The 17,050-nt window shown below is 34.1% G+C and overlaps 2 protein-coding genes across 2 annotated transcripts in view; one reads left to right on the forward strand and one right to left on the reverse strand.

The window, feature by feature from the left end:
* Positions 1–17,050, forward strand: part of LOC134283837 (ATP-dependent RNA helicase SUV3 homolog, mitochondrial-like) — a 158,796-nt gene that overhangs the window by 29,358 nt on the left and 112,388 nt on the right. The gene's annotated exons all lie outside the window — the stretch shown is intronic.
* Positions 7,003–10,026, reverse strand: LOC134283502 (uncharacterized). Its single transcript, XM_062765959.1, has 3 exons — positions 8,677–10,026; positions 8,373–8,582; positions 7,003–8,194 (listed from the first exon to the last, which is right to left on the reverse strand). Exons 1-3 carry the CDS (start codon positions 9,913–9,915, stop codon positions 7,673–7,675), a joined length of 1,971 nt encoding a protein of 656 aa, XP_062621943.1. The 5' UTR covers positions 9,916–10,026; the 3' UTR covers positions 7,003–7,672.

Genomic DNA, 17,050 nt, shown 5'->3' on the forward strand with positions numbered 1-17,050 from the left:
CAACATTCCAATGCATTTGAAAAAGAGAATTTACATAAAGTTTACAAAATATCTTAGATCAACAGAAAAAAATGAAGGTATTAATATGAATTTCAGAAAAGCAAAAATTATAATTTCTTTGTTAATGGAGTATTAGAAATATATTGAGGGAAAGAAAAACAAAAACACGTACAGGCTATGATGAATTACGATATAAAACCATGTGGCACATTTTCTTTCCTTTTTAATTCAATTACTGCAAACGAACTGAATGTTTAAAAAAGAATTGATTACGTAGACTGTATGGAGAATTTCTAAATAATTATTTTAAATTATAAGGAAATACAGTTAAACCAGTTAAATAGGATAATTAATGCCATGAATTAGAGAATCGGTTTCAGCTGGGGTGCGTAGGATTCTTAAATAAATTATATCATATTTAGCCAGCGAGGTAGCCTTATATATGTGCTGACTTTATAAGCCCCCCCCCCCCCCAAAAAAAAAGAAAAAAAATATTAATTCTCCTCTCTGGAGAAAAAAATAATATTTATGAAGGCACGCGACATATGCATAGACAACATTCTGCTATCCCGTCTCTAACTCAGTCCGCAAAATATACGTAAAATAGACATTTCATAATTATTTGTTTTCTGATTTTTATTAAATAAAAAAAAAACAAAATAAAAAATATTTGAGATTTAGAAGGTACGGTATCAGTTTTGGGTATCCCCCTCTCTTAAAGAAGAGAATTGAAGAATTTTAAAATGTAGAGAACTTTTTGATGTTATAATTGAAAGTTCTTGTACAAAGTGAAACCATATTCCTTCGTTTATTCACGAATCACGAACGTGTGAAATCCTGCTCATGTCAAGGTGTTTTTTGCAGAAAAGTTTGGTATAACGGGGCTCAAAATACTTAACTTTACGGTGAATATTTAGGAACACATTTCACAAAGCTATTGTTTTTTTTAACATGCAACTTTAATTTTTTGATTTACAATTCTTTTAAATATTAATGGCGTAGAAGGAAATGTTTCACAAACCGGGCCCATTCTTTTTTTTTTTTTATATTTATACAAAATTTTATTCACACAAAGTGAATAGGATCGGGCAGCAGGCAAAGCCTATTGTAGCCCTCTCCTTACAAGGTCAAGATGAACACCCCTCTTTGAACAATTTCGCTAGCCAAGTTAAAGAAATTTAAAATCATAGATAATCCATCGTCAGTATATTCTATAAACTTACAAAATAAGGAGTGGAGTATTTAAGAAAATAAACTGATAAACTGTAAGTAATGAAAAAAAAGATAAAAGATAGAGAACAAAAAAAAACTTTTTAAAGAAATGATTCCCCCGTGTTGAGCCTCTTTTTGCGTCAAAGGGAAGCAACTTGCACAATTTATCAAATCCAGTTGCTTCAGACAATGCACACTTCTAAGATAAGTCAGTCTACGTGTTTCCGTTTGAGACTTACTGATATATGAAGATATTGCCTTACACAGTACTAGTATTACTTGTTTCCTGATATCTTTGAATATTAATGTTAGAAAAATGCGTTTTGAAAGTTGATGAATCGTGGCCTTTGTACATCTTGTACTGGGAATGGCCTAATGTTGTTTTTGTTTTGGTTGGTTAATTCCTATATAAATTTGACATTATTATTACACGTAAATTCATTCGAAGACATGAAACATTATAGTATATCTAATATAATATTGTGAATATATTAATCTTGAATGAATGAATACACACGATGATAGTAAATGAAGTTCACACACTAGTACTTCATCAATTAATACATGTGTGATTTTCTGTGCCAGATACGCCTCCTTGGCTTTGGCTAAAATTTATACTCTAAACTACAATAAAAGATATATTCTGTTCTTCCTAAGTAATTCACCATGCCAATTTTGCTTTGCTATATGTCTACCAACTTAATCTTAATCTGGTGTTAGATAAAACCTCGCGTCTTCTGCTGGTTGAAAAAAAATAAATGTAGATCGGACTCGGCATTCCTCTGGCCTTTGTTTACATTGATCCATGGTAACAATAAAAAGGTTAAGGCTCTACAAAGGGAAATACATTTAAAATTTGCTTATTTTATTAGTACAAATTTAAAATGATCCGATTTTTTAAAGAACAAATCTGAGAACTGCAGTTGACGATGTCTAAAACATTCTTTAACGTGAAAACCATGTGTAGTAAAAATACCGGGAAATCTTTCTTAACTTTATTCGTTTATTTCTCATTATGACGTTGCATACGATAAGGTCGATTTCTATCCGACGAGGCTCATATATAAAGTACATGTATATACATATTTGAATAATTTTATTTGCATTTTAAGTGACACTGTCTTTATGTTTGATAATTTAAGATTAAGTATCAGTGTCATTTCGAAAAATATTAATTGAAACCAGGTTAAAATGTTAATGGATTTACTTGAAATTGTCAACAGATTTTGGCAAAAAAGTTGTACCGACTTATAAGAGGGTCAATAGCAAATCCCACCAAAATAACGTCAAAAATACAACCGGCTTATAGGCGGACCGACTTATAGGCGAGTATATACGGTAATACAGACAGGGGGACTCAATATTTTATGGCCATAATATTTTGAACCCCCCTCCTTGTAAATATTAATTGACAGGGGACTCGATATTTTATGGCCATAATATTTTGAACCCCCCTCCCTGTAAAACTAAATAAGCAGGGGACTCAATATTTTATGGCCATAATATTTTGAACCCCCCTCCCTGTAAAATTAAATAAGCAGGGGGACTCAATATTTTATGGCCATAATATTTTGAACCCCCCTCCCTCTTAAATCAAAAGGGCAGGGGGGGTTCAATATTTTATGGCCATAATATTTTTAACCCCCCCTCCCTGTAAAATTAAAACGGACAGGGGGACTCGATATTTTATGACCATAATATTTTGAACCCCCCTCCTTGTAAATTTAAATTGGTAGGGGACTCAATAATTTATGGCCATAATATTTTGAACCCCTCTTCCTCTTGAATTATAAGGGCAGGGGGACTCAGTATTTTATGGCCATAATATTTTGAACCCCCCTCCCTGTAAAATTAAATGGGCAGGGGGACTCGATATTTTATGGCCATAATACCCCTCCCTCTTAAATTTAAAGGGCAGGGGGACTTGATATTTTATGGCCATGATATTTTGAACCCCCTCCCTCTTAAATTTAAAGGGCAGGGGGACTTGATATTTTATGACCATAATATTTTGAACCCCCCTCCCTGTAAAATTAAATGGGCAGGGGGACTCGATATTTTATGGCCATAATATTTTGAACCCCCTACCTCTTAAATGAAAAGGACAGGGGGACTCAATATGTTATGGCCATAATATTTTGAACCCCCCTCCCTGTAAAATTAAATGGCAGGTTGACTCAGTATATTATGGCCATAATATTTTGAACCCCCTACCTCTTAAATGAAAAAGGTAGGGGTTCAATATTTTATTAGGGGGTTCAATATATATCGCAGCGAAAAAGTGAACCTGGGTTCAAAATATTATGCGAATTTCAAACCTGGGTTCAATATATCGTGGTATCAAAATATTATGCTACAACGGAATTATATAAAGAAGGAAATACTATAATTGTAATGTTAAATTTAGCTCTTTTGTTGTAATATGGGCAAAAAATTACTTGATTTATTTTTTTACATGTCTTATAGGTGGCAAGGTGGCATCTTTAAAAAAAAAAACTGGTTTCATTAATGTGAAAACATATTAGAATTGGCCAACATAGTCACAAGTTTGAACTCCATATTGAATGTGAGTATGTGATTGTTTCAATCACCAAATTAAACAAAAAAATAAAAAAAAAAAAAAAAAACCCAATACAAAACAAAAAATACCCCCCCCCCCCCACCCCGAAATCTTCCGTTTTAGTGTTAAATTGAAGAGGGGAGTTTAACAGTAATTTTCCTCAATAAATATTTTTAATCTTATTATGTTCCCCAAACGAAGTTGGGGAACATATTGTTTTTACTCTGTTTCTTATTATTATTATTTTTCTTCTTCCTGGGAAAATTTTGTCCACGAGTGATCTTGTAAACTACACATCCGACTTAGGTGAAACCTTTTTAGGGTCAGTAGGCATGTTATGCAGAGTTGCCGAACGAAGGTCATTTTGCGCGCACGTGCTTGCAAGAGCACGCACGTGCAACACGTGAAATGACCAATATAATGAATATTGCCTTAACTTTTCTATTTTTTGATGAAATTTTTTGAAACTCATAATGTAAGGATACATTAGTAGTATAGACAAGATAGCATGGTCAAAATAGCAAGATCTCACGCGCATGCACGTGCACTTCGCTCTGATTGGCTGAAACTAAAGTCTCAATATCTTTCTTGTTTCTTGTCATAATCCTTTGCAATTTTGAACATAGTCCCACATTATGAAGATCTACAGCATGATATATAAGAATTTTCATGAAAGCATGCGCATTTGCGCGTGCTGCAATCTGATTGGCTGAAACTTTAAATGGCTATATCTCCTTTGTTTTTTGACGAAATTCTTTGAAATTTAAAATATAGTCATGCATTAGGATATCCAACAATATGATATAGTAAAAATACATGAAATCACACGCATGCACGTGTGCTGCAATCTGATTGGCTGAAACTTTAAATTGCTATATCTCCTTTATTTTTTGACGAAATTCTTTGAAATTTGAAATATAGTCATGCATTAGGATATACTACAATATGATATAGTAAAAATACATGAAATCACGCGCATGCACGTGTGCTGCAATCTGATTGTCTGAAACTTGAAATGGCTATAACTCCTTTGTTTTTCAACCAAACATGATGGGATTTAGAACATAGATAGATGTAAGGGACTCCTACAAGAAGGTATGGTCATCATGCACGTGCACGCACGTGCGTGCATTTGAAATGAGTATAATTAAAAATACACTTGAATGAGTGATTTTTATTACTTTTGGACTGAATATTGTAATATATAGTATATTAAAATATATAGATAGTGTAGACAAGATGATATGGTCATAACGCACATGCATTCACATGCCCTTGGGTGCAATGCTAAAATTAGAATATAATTGGTATCCTTCTGGGAAAACGTTGAGTCAAAAATGTACAGAGTTTGTCTTATTTAATGAAGCTAACAGGGAATATGGCACCAAAAGGGAGTTGGGGAGCGTTTGGGGAACATCTGTAACGGTTCCCGTTACAATTAGCACTAGTTTTTCATTATTTTGGTTTGACTGCATAGATTAATATAATCAAGTTTTTTTTTTTTATTTTTTTATTTTTTTGTTTTGTTTTGTTTTGTTTGTTTGTTTGTTTTTTTTTTTTTTTTTGTTTGTTTGTTTTTTTTTGTTGGCAAATATCATGAAATAAATAAATAAAGATATGAAATAAATGAATAAAACATCTCAACTCCGTTGAATTTAATCTTTCCTTGATAATCTGAAGAAAATATAATCTCTTCACAACCCTATTTTATAAGAAATGTTCAATACAAACAATTGATTATTTTTACGCATAGCGTAGTGAATCAGTTTTAAAAATTAGTTCTCAGACATGTATAAAATTACTCATCAAAACGGACTTTTAGCTGAGACACCACCCGTGAATAAAATACATTTTATATAAAAATATATGATTATTTAACATCTAGGATAATGCACTCTGAAAAGTAATTGAACAGAAAAAGAGAAATTATTTATTTTTAATCTTTTAATGTGGAAACCTTGTAACTATTTAATTGTGACGCAATATTAGTCAGGTGTATGACGTCACTGATACATCAATGGAAACGTGGATTCAGCCTGAATAATACTGCCAATTTAACCTAAATATTACGTTTGGAGTCGAAAATGAATTCTATTTTGAAAATAAAGTAGTAATTTTTTGTTGAATAATTTTCTTTTGTGTATATAATCTAAATACTTCAGTAGGATTCCGATAGTAAGGTGTTTAGCAGATTTACCGATGCCACGGGAGATAACTATTACGTCGCAAAGGACTTAAGCCAGAATGTACAAAAATCCGCCCTGTCATCGAAACAGATGAAACTTTTTCAAACAATGCTCATAGATTAGTATATTACATAACATTTTATTTTTTAACAATATCTCTTCTAGTTTTATTTTTACAGCTGTTTGAATTTGGTATTGCTCTGAATGTTAATTCTACAATGTCATGACGTTGCCGTTACTTACTTTAAAGTCATGACGTCAATCATATATACTTTAACGTCATGATGTGAACTTAATTAGTAATAAACATATCATATATATTCTAAAGAGGAGAAAATTCAATTATTTTTATATTAATCTCAATTTATCATGGTTTTTTCAAAGAAATTCTGAGGCATGGAAAAGAGTTTTAGTGTTTGCTTTTCTTATAGTCTGTACTTCTCTAAAGAAAATAAATATACTTCATAAGCAGTAACGCTGTTTACCATTTTACAAATGTAACAGTGTCAGTTTAAAATAATAATAACAACAAAATTATCAGTTTTGTAAAGATTTGTATTTCTTGCTCCAATAGTATTCATAACAATACATAAAATATTGAAGTAAACTTCACTTTAACATATTTTTAAGGTAAATCATGAAAATAAATAAATCAGAAAATGTGTATATGCAAAGTCAAGCTATGCCTTTTTACTGATTATTGCTACAGTATCACACCCGACATAAATCTCACACATGAAATTATAAACAGGTAAATTGAAAAATAACATTCTACATGCGGAGCGGCCCAATTTCCGCATCCGACTTAAAACTCACACATGAGATTATAAACAGGTAAATTGAAAAATAACACTCTACATGCGGAGCGGCCCAATTTCCGCATCCGACTTTAAACTCACACATGAGATTATAAACAGGTATATTGAAAAATAACACTTTACATGAGATTATAAACAGGTATATTGAAAAAATAACACTACATGCGGAGCGGCCCAATTTCCGCATCTGACTTAAAACTCACACATGAGATTGTAAACAGGTAAATTGAAAAATAACACTCTACATGCGGAGCGGCCCAATTTCCGCATCCGACTTTAAACTCACACATGAGATTATAAACAGGTATATTGAAAAATAACACTTTACATGAGATTATAAACAGGTATATTGAAAAAATAACACTACATGCGGAGCGGCCCAATTTCCGCATCCGACTTAAAACTCACACATGAGATTATAAACAGGTATATTGAAAAATAACACTTTACATGAGATTATAAACAGATATATTGAAAAAATAACACTACATGCGGAGCGGCCCAATTTCCAAATCTGACTTAAAACTCACACATGAGATTATAAACAGGTATATTGAAAAATGACACTCTACATGTTGAGTGGCCCAATTTCCACATCCGACTTAAAACTCACACATGAGATTATAAACAGGTATATTGAAAAATAACACTTTACATGCGGAATGGCCCAATTTCCGCATCCGACTTAAAACTCACACATGAGATTATAAACAGGTAAACTGAAAAATAACACTCTACATGCGGAGCGGCCCAATTTCCGCATCCGATTTAAAACTCACACAGCAGATTAAACAAGTAAATTGATAAAATAACATGTTTTTTAAAAACATATATACAACAGATACAATGTATATAAAATAACAATGAATAAAATACAATGAACATTAACTAACTGTTCACTCCTCGGGAACACTTTCACAGCTACTGTCATCACTGTCAGACTCGTCCAAAGCAGGTGGGATGTCAGCTGCATCAAGGACATGCTCACTCCAGTCACGCACACCATATGTCCTTTGTTCATGTCTTCCTTTTGCCAGGTACCAAATGATGGCTGCTATGTGAGAGCACATGCCTACAACTCTGGCACCCGCTCTGCAGGTACAATACCACGCCTCTACAGAGTAATCAGAATACTCAATCCAAACTAAATACTGCTTTGATGATGTGTGCCGACTCTGAATTTTCACCTTTAGGAGCCTATCATTTTCTTTATGGAAGAAAATATCACATCCTCCCTCAATGTGTTCTTGAATGTAGCTACGAGAGAGCTTCAATTGATAGGTGCCACAAGTCAAATTCCGCAACTGATCCTCATCCAACATGGGGAAATTCTGAATTTCACATTCAAGAACTGTTTGCCACTGAGTAGATCTTCTGTTAAGTCCATTCTCTTGAACCATTCGTTTGAGATTATTCACCTATTAAGAAAGCCATACGCATGTAATTATAACTTAATATATACTGATGTATTCAAGGGCGATGAGCAAGATGAAATTTAAAAAAGTTAAATGTATTCTTAAATGCAGATTTTTGCAGCTGCTCAATTACTAGTACATTAAGGTATTATACAATAAATCAATTGTGCAACTTAAATACCTGTTTGGACAGATAGAGCATTTTTGCTGCCTCTGCATCATCAGCCTCAGTGCTGTTACTTTTACTCAGGGGTGGAGAGAATCTGTTTGAGAGTGCGCAAACTATCCTGACATAGTCACCGATGAAGGGAATTTGATTAGTGGGTAGTGTCTTGTCCAAATATCGCCACCTCTTGATACGTGCGTTTGAAGATTCCACTACCCATCTGACCTAAAAAATATATTTTTACAAAACTTATTCATAGTAATATATTTTCACAAGAAATTGTAAATAACTTTATTGTGAGAAATTACATGTTATTTACCTTTGTCACGAGTCTGCTCATATTTGCATCATCAGTAGTCATTTGGTTTTGTCCCTTGAGCAGAAATCGGGGCATTTCTGCCTGGATTCCAAGATCTTCAAGCAGAGGCAAAGCATCTCTGAACCCGCGATCAACAATAAAGATGTCGTCTTCACTTAGCCAGCTCCGAATATCTTCAGCATTTGTTTTGATGATGTGTTGGAGAATTGATGCATCATTGTTTTTATTATCAGCAAGGTATGGTCCTAAGATTGAGACAAAGTAACCAGTAGTAGTCACGATAACCATAGGCTTGATTAGTGGTCTCCCCTTGTGGATGCTGTAAGAACGTCTTTGGTAGTGGAAATTATTGCTCTTAGCTGTGTATATGTAAGTGCCATCCAGTACCAATATGGCCTGTTTCTTCTCGATGTTACCAAACAGTGTCTGTGCTAGCTGTCGTGTATGGTCTTTGATGACTTCCTCTCTTCTTATGTGTTCAAACCCAAGATGGTGAGGCACAAAGCTGATCATCAATGCTGCTCTTACAGCTCTAATAGCCCTTCTTAAACTGGATTTGGAAGTTTGGAAAAGTGTTGACAGTATTTGATTTGACAAGCCAGTCTTTAATTTGCACAGGAATATGGCAACAGATTTTCTTAGACTCCTAGACGGTGTTGGTTTCACTTCATCTTTCACAGCGTCACATATTGTATGGAAATCTTCCTTGTTGAGTCCCAGCAAAGACAAATAGTCTGTATCGGTCAGAGTCGTGGTGTCATCAAAGTCCAAATAAGACTTGTCATGTTTATGACATAAAACACGCATCTCTTGAAGTAAACTTAGGATGGTAGTTCTGTTAACAAATGCATTGTCTGTCGTTGGTAATTGCTTAATTGCATCAGTTGTGAAGCGTTCATTTTCCACATGACCAGGACAACATCTATTTCCGGATGGAATTAATACATTGTGTTCAATAAAAACAGATGTGCGGCATTCTGGTGACACTACTATCAATTTGGGCCCTGGTTTCTTACAAACGATACAATAGGCATGAGTCTTTGCAGTGGATTTTAGGTGCAAGGATACAGATGGTGGACTGGAGAGATGTTTTCTGTTGTCATTTGTTTCGGACACTGGAAATTCCCTGTGAATTGTGGTAGAGCAGGGTGTTGCAGATGATTTACGGCATGAAACATCTCTGTAATAATTGCTTCTACATTTGCTGCAGATGACAGAATTTTCCCTTCCTTCCACCATAAACCTTTTTCTTAAATATTTTCTTATGCCTTTGTCAAGATGCCTCCTTTCATTGGGTTTTGTTCTTTTAGAGCACAATACACAGTTGAAGTATTCTGTTTTGTGTCCTGGCATTATCTGAAATTAAATACAAGAACATTTACATTTTATAAATTATTACCCAGGCTAATTATGAAAAATAATTCCTTTTACCTTTCCAACAGAATAAAATGATTTTTTTTTTTATTTTACTGCCATAAATATACCCCCCGCTTGAAAAGCGGGAGGGTATATAGTAATCGGTATGTCCATCCGTCCGTCTGTCTAGCTGTCTGTCCGTCCGTCTGTTATGCTTTGGGGTATCCATCTCTTATCCACAACTAGCTCCTCTCATACCGCTGAAGGAAATTTAATGAAACTTTCACAGAATCTTTATTACATATTGCCATTGTGCACCTCCTATTTTACTTTTTGATCTGACATATATGTTTGATTTTCCAGAGCAAAACATGGACACTGCCATTATATTCATATGGGAGGCGGGGGGTATCATTTAGTGAGCTCATTGCTCACAGTACCTCTAGTTTATTTTAAACTACAGCCAAAATAATGGCTGATTAAAATCTTTTGAAAATATCTTCTCAATCTCATCCAGATTAGAATTACAATAAAAATTTCATCCCATGTATGCTCAGATTCATGGACTTACATATTGTTAAAACTTTGCCTGAGGAAGGACATGAATTTTTTACATCATTATACAAAAATTGTCTTCTTCCTCTGGGAATACTTTAAAGATATTTGATTGAGTTTAACCACCTCAAATACTGTTGCTTTATTTTTGTTTTATAAATCCTTTAAAACTGTTAAGTTCTTACTGTGGTTTTCTACAATATATAATACTTCTTTTCATTTTATTTTAAATATGCACACGCCTTGAGATCCACCCCCCATTCCAGCAATTTATATTTAATTTATGAACAACAATAAAAAAGTTGCAGAATTACAATAATAAAATTGATTTTGGCTGTTTAATATTTTAAAACACTTACTACTACTTATATTCCAATAAATTTGCTTAAACATGTTATTATTTGCATTGTTGTTTATATTATTTTAAGAAAAAATTATTATTAAAGAAAAATCATTAAAAATATATTTAAGGGGGCCGACTATATTTTTAATGTGTGAAAACTACAATAGCGAAACTCTTCATGTTTATACCATATATAACTTACATTAACTTCAGTGTACATGCAAAGTTTGGGGGAAATCTACCGTCCAGGTATTTTTGATGGACCGTCTCAAAATACAGGTACATTTACTATAGGATTATATAGGAAAATGCCAATTTTTAGCACTTTAAAGCAAATTATACAAATACTACAATAGACATTTTGTTCAAACTATAATATTTGATGAGTAATACTATATTATACAATATATGTAAGAAACACAAAATTCTACCGTCTTGTTACCAGAGGGGGCATCTCAAAATGCAAAAAATTAGCAAATTTTACTATTTTTATAGAGAATTACAAATATGACGTGCACAATGGATTCACATGAAAACATGATAAAAATATTGGAGATATTCTCAAATTGCTATGTTTTAAATTTCAAGAGCGTATATTTATTACTTTTTCTTTAATAATATTTTTATTACCCCTTTCTCTAAGAGCTACAGATTATCATAACGTCAAAAACACACTGCAACGACGTCAACCTACCTATCAATTGCAAAATCGGTTAAAAAATCAGTTATATCAAATTCTAATTACATTTTTATACCTATAATTTCTTAATTTTGTTTAATTTTAATAATTAAGCAAAAAAGTTGCATTAAAACAGTAAATACGCTTCATTTTACTATGATGCGCGAAATATTGCGCAATGGAAACTATAGTCGGCCCCCTTAAATAGAACGTGAATTTTTCAAAGAGAGGTAACTCATGAAAACAAAAACAAAACACCCCCCTGATGTTGAATATCTGTGTTAATGTGTCTATTTTTGTAAATTATGACTATTAAAGTATAAATTAATATTTTTACATTGATATATGGTCTTGTAAACATGATTACTTTAATGTGCTGTACTTTTATTTAAAAAGAAGAAGAAGAGGGGATTCTGACATGTCCCAGTGTTATATCATTGCTTATCGTATTGGTGTGAAATTTAAAATGAACTTACTAGATACTCACATGCAGATTTGAATAAAATCTTAATTTAGACTTATGCCGATCTTTTTTTGTATCTCAATCACACGTACTACAATAAACTTTGATATAGATATGCATTATTGCATACCTGATAGTAGTCCGAAAAATCTGACGTTTTCCTGGCTTTTTTACGATCTTGATAGTTTACATACCAGGAATAGTCCGATTTCCTGGCTTTTTTTACGATCTTGATAGTTTACATGCCAGGAAAGTAAAATATCAAAATCGGAAAAAAGCCAGGAAAACGTCAGATTTTTCGGACTAATCTGACAGTAGACCACACTGCAGACGACATATGGGTCAAGCGAGCGGTCCATGTATTATCAGCTCAGAATCATCCTATTGTATTGATGCATGTGTATTTTAAAGCTTACTTTACTTTTTTGTTTAGAAGAATATAAAAGATACTCACCACAACAAAGTCATGTAAACTTCTCTATCTTCAGTCGATTGTAACTGCATTCCGGATAGTCAGTTATTTTATCACATCGGGATCGGAAATTCCCCTTTTTTACAGACGCGAGTTTTATATCGAGTGGAATTTATATCCTTAAAAATTCATTTACGGCCTCAATAAATTATTTAAAAATAAATCATTTAATATGACTAATTAAGTTCAACCTCTATTTCTACTAGGCCGTACTGAGAGAAAAAAAACTTTTACACAAGTCAGGCATCAAAGTACTGAAAAGTATCATTTAAGTAGGGCGCCACACGTGAACCATCAAAAACCAAATGAATTATGGAATAACATGTATCATTTTAACTGTGTTTAAAATTTCATCATGGTTCAAGGTTGGCGCCTACAAAAAATCGCTGTAAAAAGGTCTAAATTTCTTTGAAACTTGGTATTTTTGCAGTACCGCATCCGGTTTTGATGTTTATAATAAAGCACGCGCGCTTTCCTTCCCAAAAATCAAGACGGCGACCAAAGGTTTAACACCTAATAAATATTTGGCCAAAGTTTCGCTGCTTAATAATGAAGTTTGGTTTTCAGGGATTGACAGGGCCAAATCATGCAGATTTCGGCGTTAGTTCTTTCATAAAAACGTCAATATATTTTGCCAGAAAACTACTATCAAAAGTGTTTTGCCCACCGATTTTATTTTTGAAACTGAAAGACGAAATATTTCTAGATTTAGTTCAGCATGAATTATAGTCCTGATAAAAATGTATTGGAAATTACAGTTCTTTGTTTCTGACCTAAATTCAATGGTTTATATAGGGGAATTCAAGAATACGAAACAACAGGATATTTTACTAAATAAGCAATGTTCAAACAAATCTTCGATTACATTATTCCATTTGGACTGCATTGATATTGTTTTTAATAAAATATCAAATATTCGTCACATTCGATGTGCCGCCTATTAATACAGTACTGCCTGGTTTTTCAGTGGACTGCCTCTTAATTTAATATTTTTTTAATATTGATATACTTCAAACTATTTATAAATTTTTTTTTTTAAAATTTTTTTTTGGTTAATGAGGTACATCGATCATAATTTAATATACATCAATCCAAATAGCTTGTTACAAGTCTACAGGTAGAAACGTTTTTCAAAGTGGATTGGGGGAGGGGGGGGGGGGGCTCCCGACTCCGGGCTCTAAAAATTCCATGTGAGTACGGGTTCATCTGGCTGTGCGGCATGTCTAATACATATTCCGTACGATATGTAGCTTCCGTTACCAAAGCTGAAGATAGCTAGTACAATTTTTAGCTCACCTGAGCTGAAAGCTCAAGTGAGCTTTTCTGATCATATTTTGTCCGGCAACCGTCTGTCCGTCTGTCTGTAAACTTTTCACATTTTCGACTTTTTCTCAAGAACCGCTGGGCCAATGTCAACCAAACTTGCCACTAAGTATCCTTGGGTGAAGGGGATTCAAGTTTGTTCAAATGAAGGGCCACGCCCTTACTCAAGGGGAGATAATTGGGAATTAATGAAAATTTGGTGGCAGATTTTAAAAATCTTCTTCTCAAGAATCACTGTGCCAGGAAAGATGAAACTTATGGGGAAACATCCTCAGGTAGTGCAGATTCAAGTTTGTTCAAATCATTACCCCTGGGGGTAGGGCGGGGCCAAAATGGCCGACCTAAGTTTTACATAGAAATATATAGGAAAATTCTTTTAAAATCTTCTTCTCAAGAATGACAAAGCCATAATTCATCATATTTATATGGAAGCATGCTCAGGTAGTGTAGATTCAAGTTTGTTCAAATCATGACCCCTGGGGGTAGGGCGGGGCCAAAATGGCCGACCAAAGTTTTACGTAGAAATATATAGGGAAATTCTTTAAAATTTACTTCTCAAGAATGACAAAGCCATAATTAATCATATTTATATGGAAGCATGCTCAGGTAGTGTAGATTCAAATATATTCAAATCATGACCCCGGGGGGTAGGGCGGGGCCAAAATGGCCTACCAAAGTTTTACGTAGAAATATATAGGGAAATTCTTTAAAATTTACTTCTCAAGAATGACAAAGCCATAATTAATCATATTTATATGGAAGCATGCTCAGGTAGTGTAGATTCAAATTTGTTCAAATCATGACCCCCAGGGATAGGGCGGGGCCGAAATGGCCGACCAAAGTTTTACATAGAAATATATAGGAAAATTCTTTAAAAATCTTCTTCTCAAGAATGACAAAGCCACAATTCATCATATTTATATGGAAGCATGTTCAGGTAGTGTAGATTCAAGTTTGTTCAAATCATGACCCCCGGGTGTAGGGTGGGGCCAAAATGGCCGACCAAAGTTTTACATAGAAATATATAGGAAAATTCTTTAAACATCTTCTTCTCAAGAATGACAAAGCCATAATTCATCATATTCATATGGAGCATGTTCAGGTAGTGTAGATTCAAGTTTGTTCAAATCATGACCCCCGGGGGTAGGGCGGGGCCAAAATGGCCGACCAAAGTTTTACATAGAAATATATAGGAAAATTCTTTAAAAATCTTCTTCTCAAGAATGACAAAGCCATAATTCATCATATTTATATGGAAGCATGCTCAGGTAGTGTAGATTCAAGTTTGTTCAAATCATGACCTCCGGGGGTAGGGCGGGGCCAAAATGGCCGACCAAAGTTTTACATAGAAATTTATAGGAAAATTCTTTAAAAATCTTCTTCTCAAGAATGACAAAGCCATAATTCATCATATTTATATGGAAGCATGCTCAGGTAGTGTAGATTCAAGTTTGTTCAAATCATGACCCCTGGGGGTAGGGCGGGGCCAAAATGGCCGACCAAAGTTTTACGTAGAAATATATAGGGAAATTCTTTAAAATTTACTTCTCAAGAATGACAAAGCCATAATTAATCATATTTATATGGAAGCATGCTCAGGTAGTGTAGAGTCAAATATATTCAAATCATGACCCCGGGGGTAGGGCGGGGCCAAAATAGCCGACCAAAGTTTTACAAAGAAATATATAGGAAAATTCTTTAAAAATCATCTTCTCAAGAATGACAAAGCCATAATTAATCATATTTATATGGAAGCATGCTCAGGTAGTGTAGATTCAAATTTGTTCAAATCATGACCCCCAGGGATAGGGCGGGGCCAAATGGCCGACCAAAGTTTTACATAGAAATATATAGGAAAATTCTTTAAAAATCTTCTTCTCAAGAATGACAAAGCCACAATTCATCATATTTATATGGAAGCATGTTCAGGTAGTGTAGATTCAAGTTTGTTCAAATCATGACCCCCGGGTGTAGGGTGGGGCCAAAATGGCCGACCAAAGTTTTACATAGAAATATATAGGAAAATTCTTTAAACATCTTCTTCTCAAGAATGACAAAGCCATAATTCATCATATTTATATGGAGCATGTTCAGGTAGTGTAGATTCAAGTTTGTTCAAATCATGACCCCCGGGGGTAGGGCGGGGCCAAAATGGCCGACCAAAGTTTTACATAGAAATATATAGGAAAATTCTTTAAAAATCTTCTTCTCAAGAATGACAAAGCCATAATTCATCATATTTATATGGAAGCATGCTCAGGTAGTGTAGATTCAAGTTTGTTCAAATCATGACCTCCGGGGGTAGGGCGGGGCCAAAATGGCCGACCAAAGTTTTACATAGAAATACATAGGAAAATTCTTTAAAAATCTTCTTCTCAAGAATGACAAAGCCATAATTCATCATGTTTATATGGAAGCATGCTCAAGTAGTGTAGATTCAAATTTTTCAAATCATGACCCCCGGGGGTAGGGCGGGGCCAAAATGGCCGACCAAAGTTTTTAAAGATATATATAGGAAAGTTCTTTAAAAATCATTTTCTAAAAAATAGCAAATCCATGATTGGTCATGGGACTACTTTTGGATTTAAACTTTACAATAAAAAGCCATTTTCTACTTTTTCCTACCCTTAGTGGTCAGGTGAGCGATGTGGCCCATGGGCCTCTTGTTTTAAATTAAAAAAAACCTACGAGGTAGAATTTAACATTAATGTTGTGCTATTGTTTTACTGTCACTCAAAGTGCACATGCACATCATTCTCAGGCCCATGAGAAGCAATGGGGGGTACAACCATACGTTTTCTGGCCATGCATAGTAGAATTTGTAAACGATGGGGTAACCTGCGTCACCTTTCAGAGTAAACAGTGGACTCGTCCAATGATGCTTTGTCGGCGTCTGTAAAAGTTACCTGAGATTCCTACGCCAAGGAAAGCGCGAAATCTCTGTATAGAAACTGTTGCGGCTGCGGAGCTTCACTCATTGTACATTCGCTATAGAAAAGAATCTGACATTTAACGCTTAATATCTTTAGATATACAGACTTTTTCAAGATAAGCTTCATTTTTGTTTCTAGAAATATTTTTATCTACAAAAATAATATCTTTCCGTGTACTTTAACTGAGTAAATCGATGACCTAGCATCGTTTTAGATAACTCAAGCCCCTCTAGGGCTTGAGTAAAAATAG

Source organism: Saccostrea cucullata, unplaced genomic scaffold (assembly GCF_032062105.1).
Source record: "Saccostrea cucullata isolate Sc308-1 unplaced genomic scaffold, CSIRO_AGI_Scuc_v1 ctg146, whole genome shotgun sequence".
In the NCBI taxonomy this organism is placed as follows: Eukaryota; Metazoa; Mollusca; class Bivalvia; order Ostreida; family Ostreidae; genus Saccostrea; species Saccostrea cuccullata.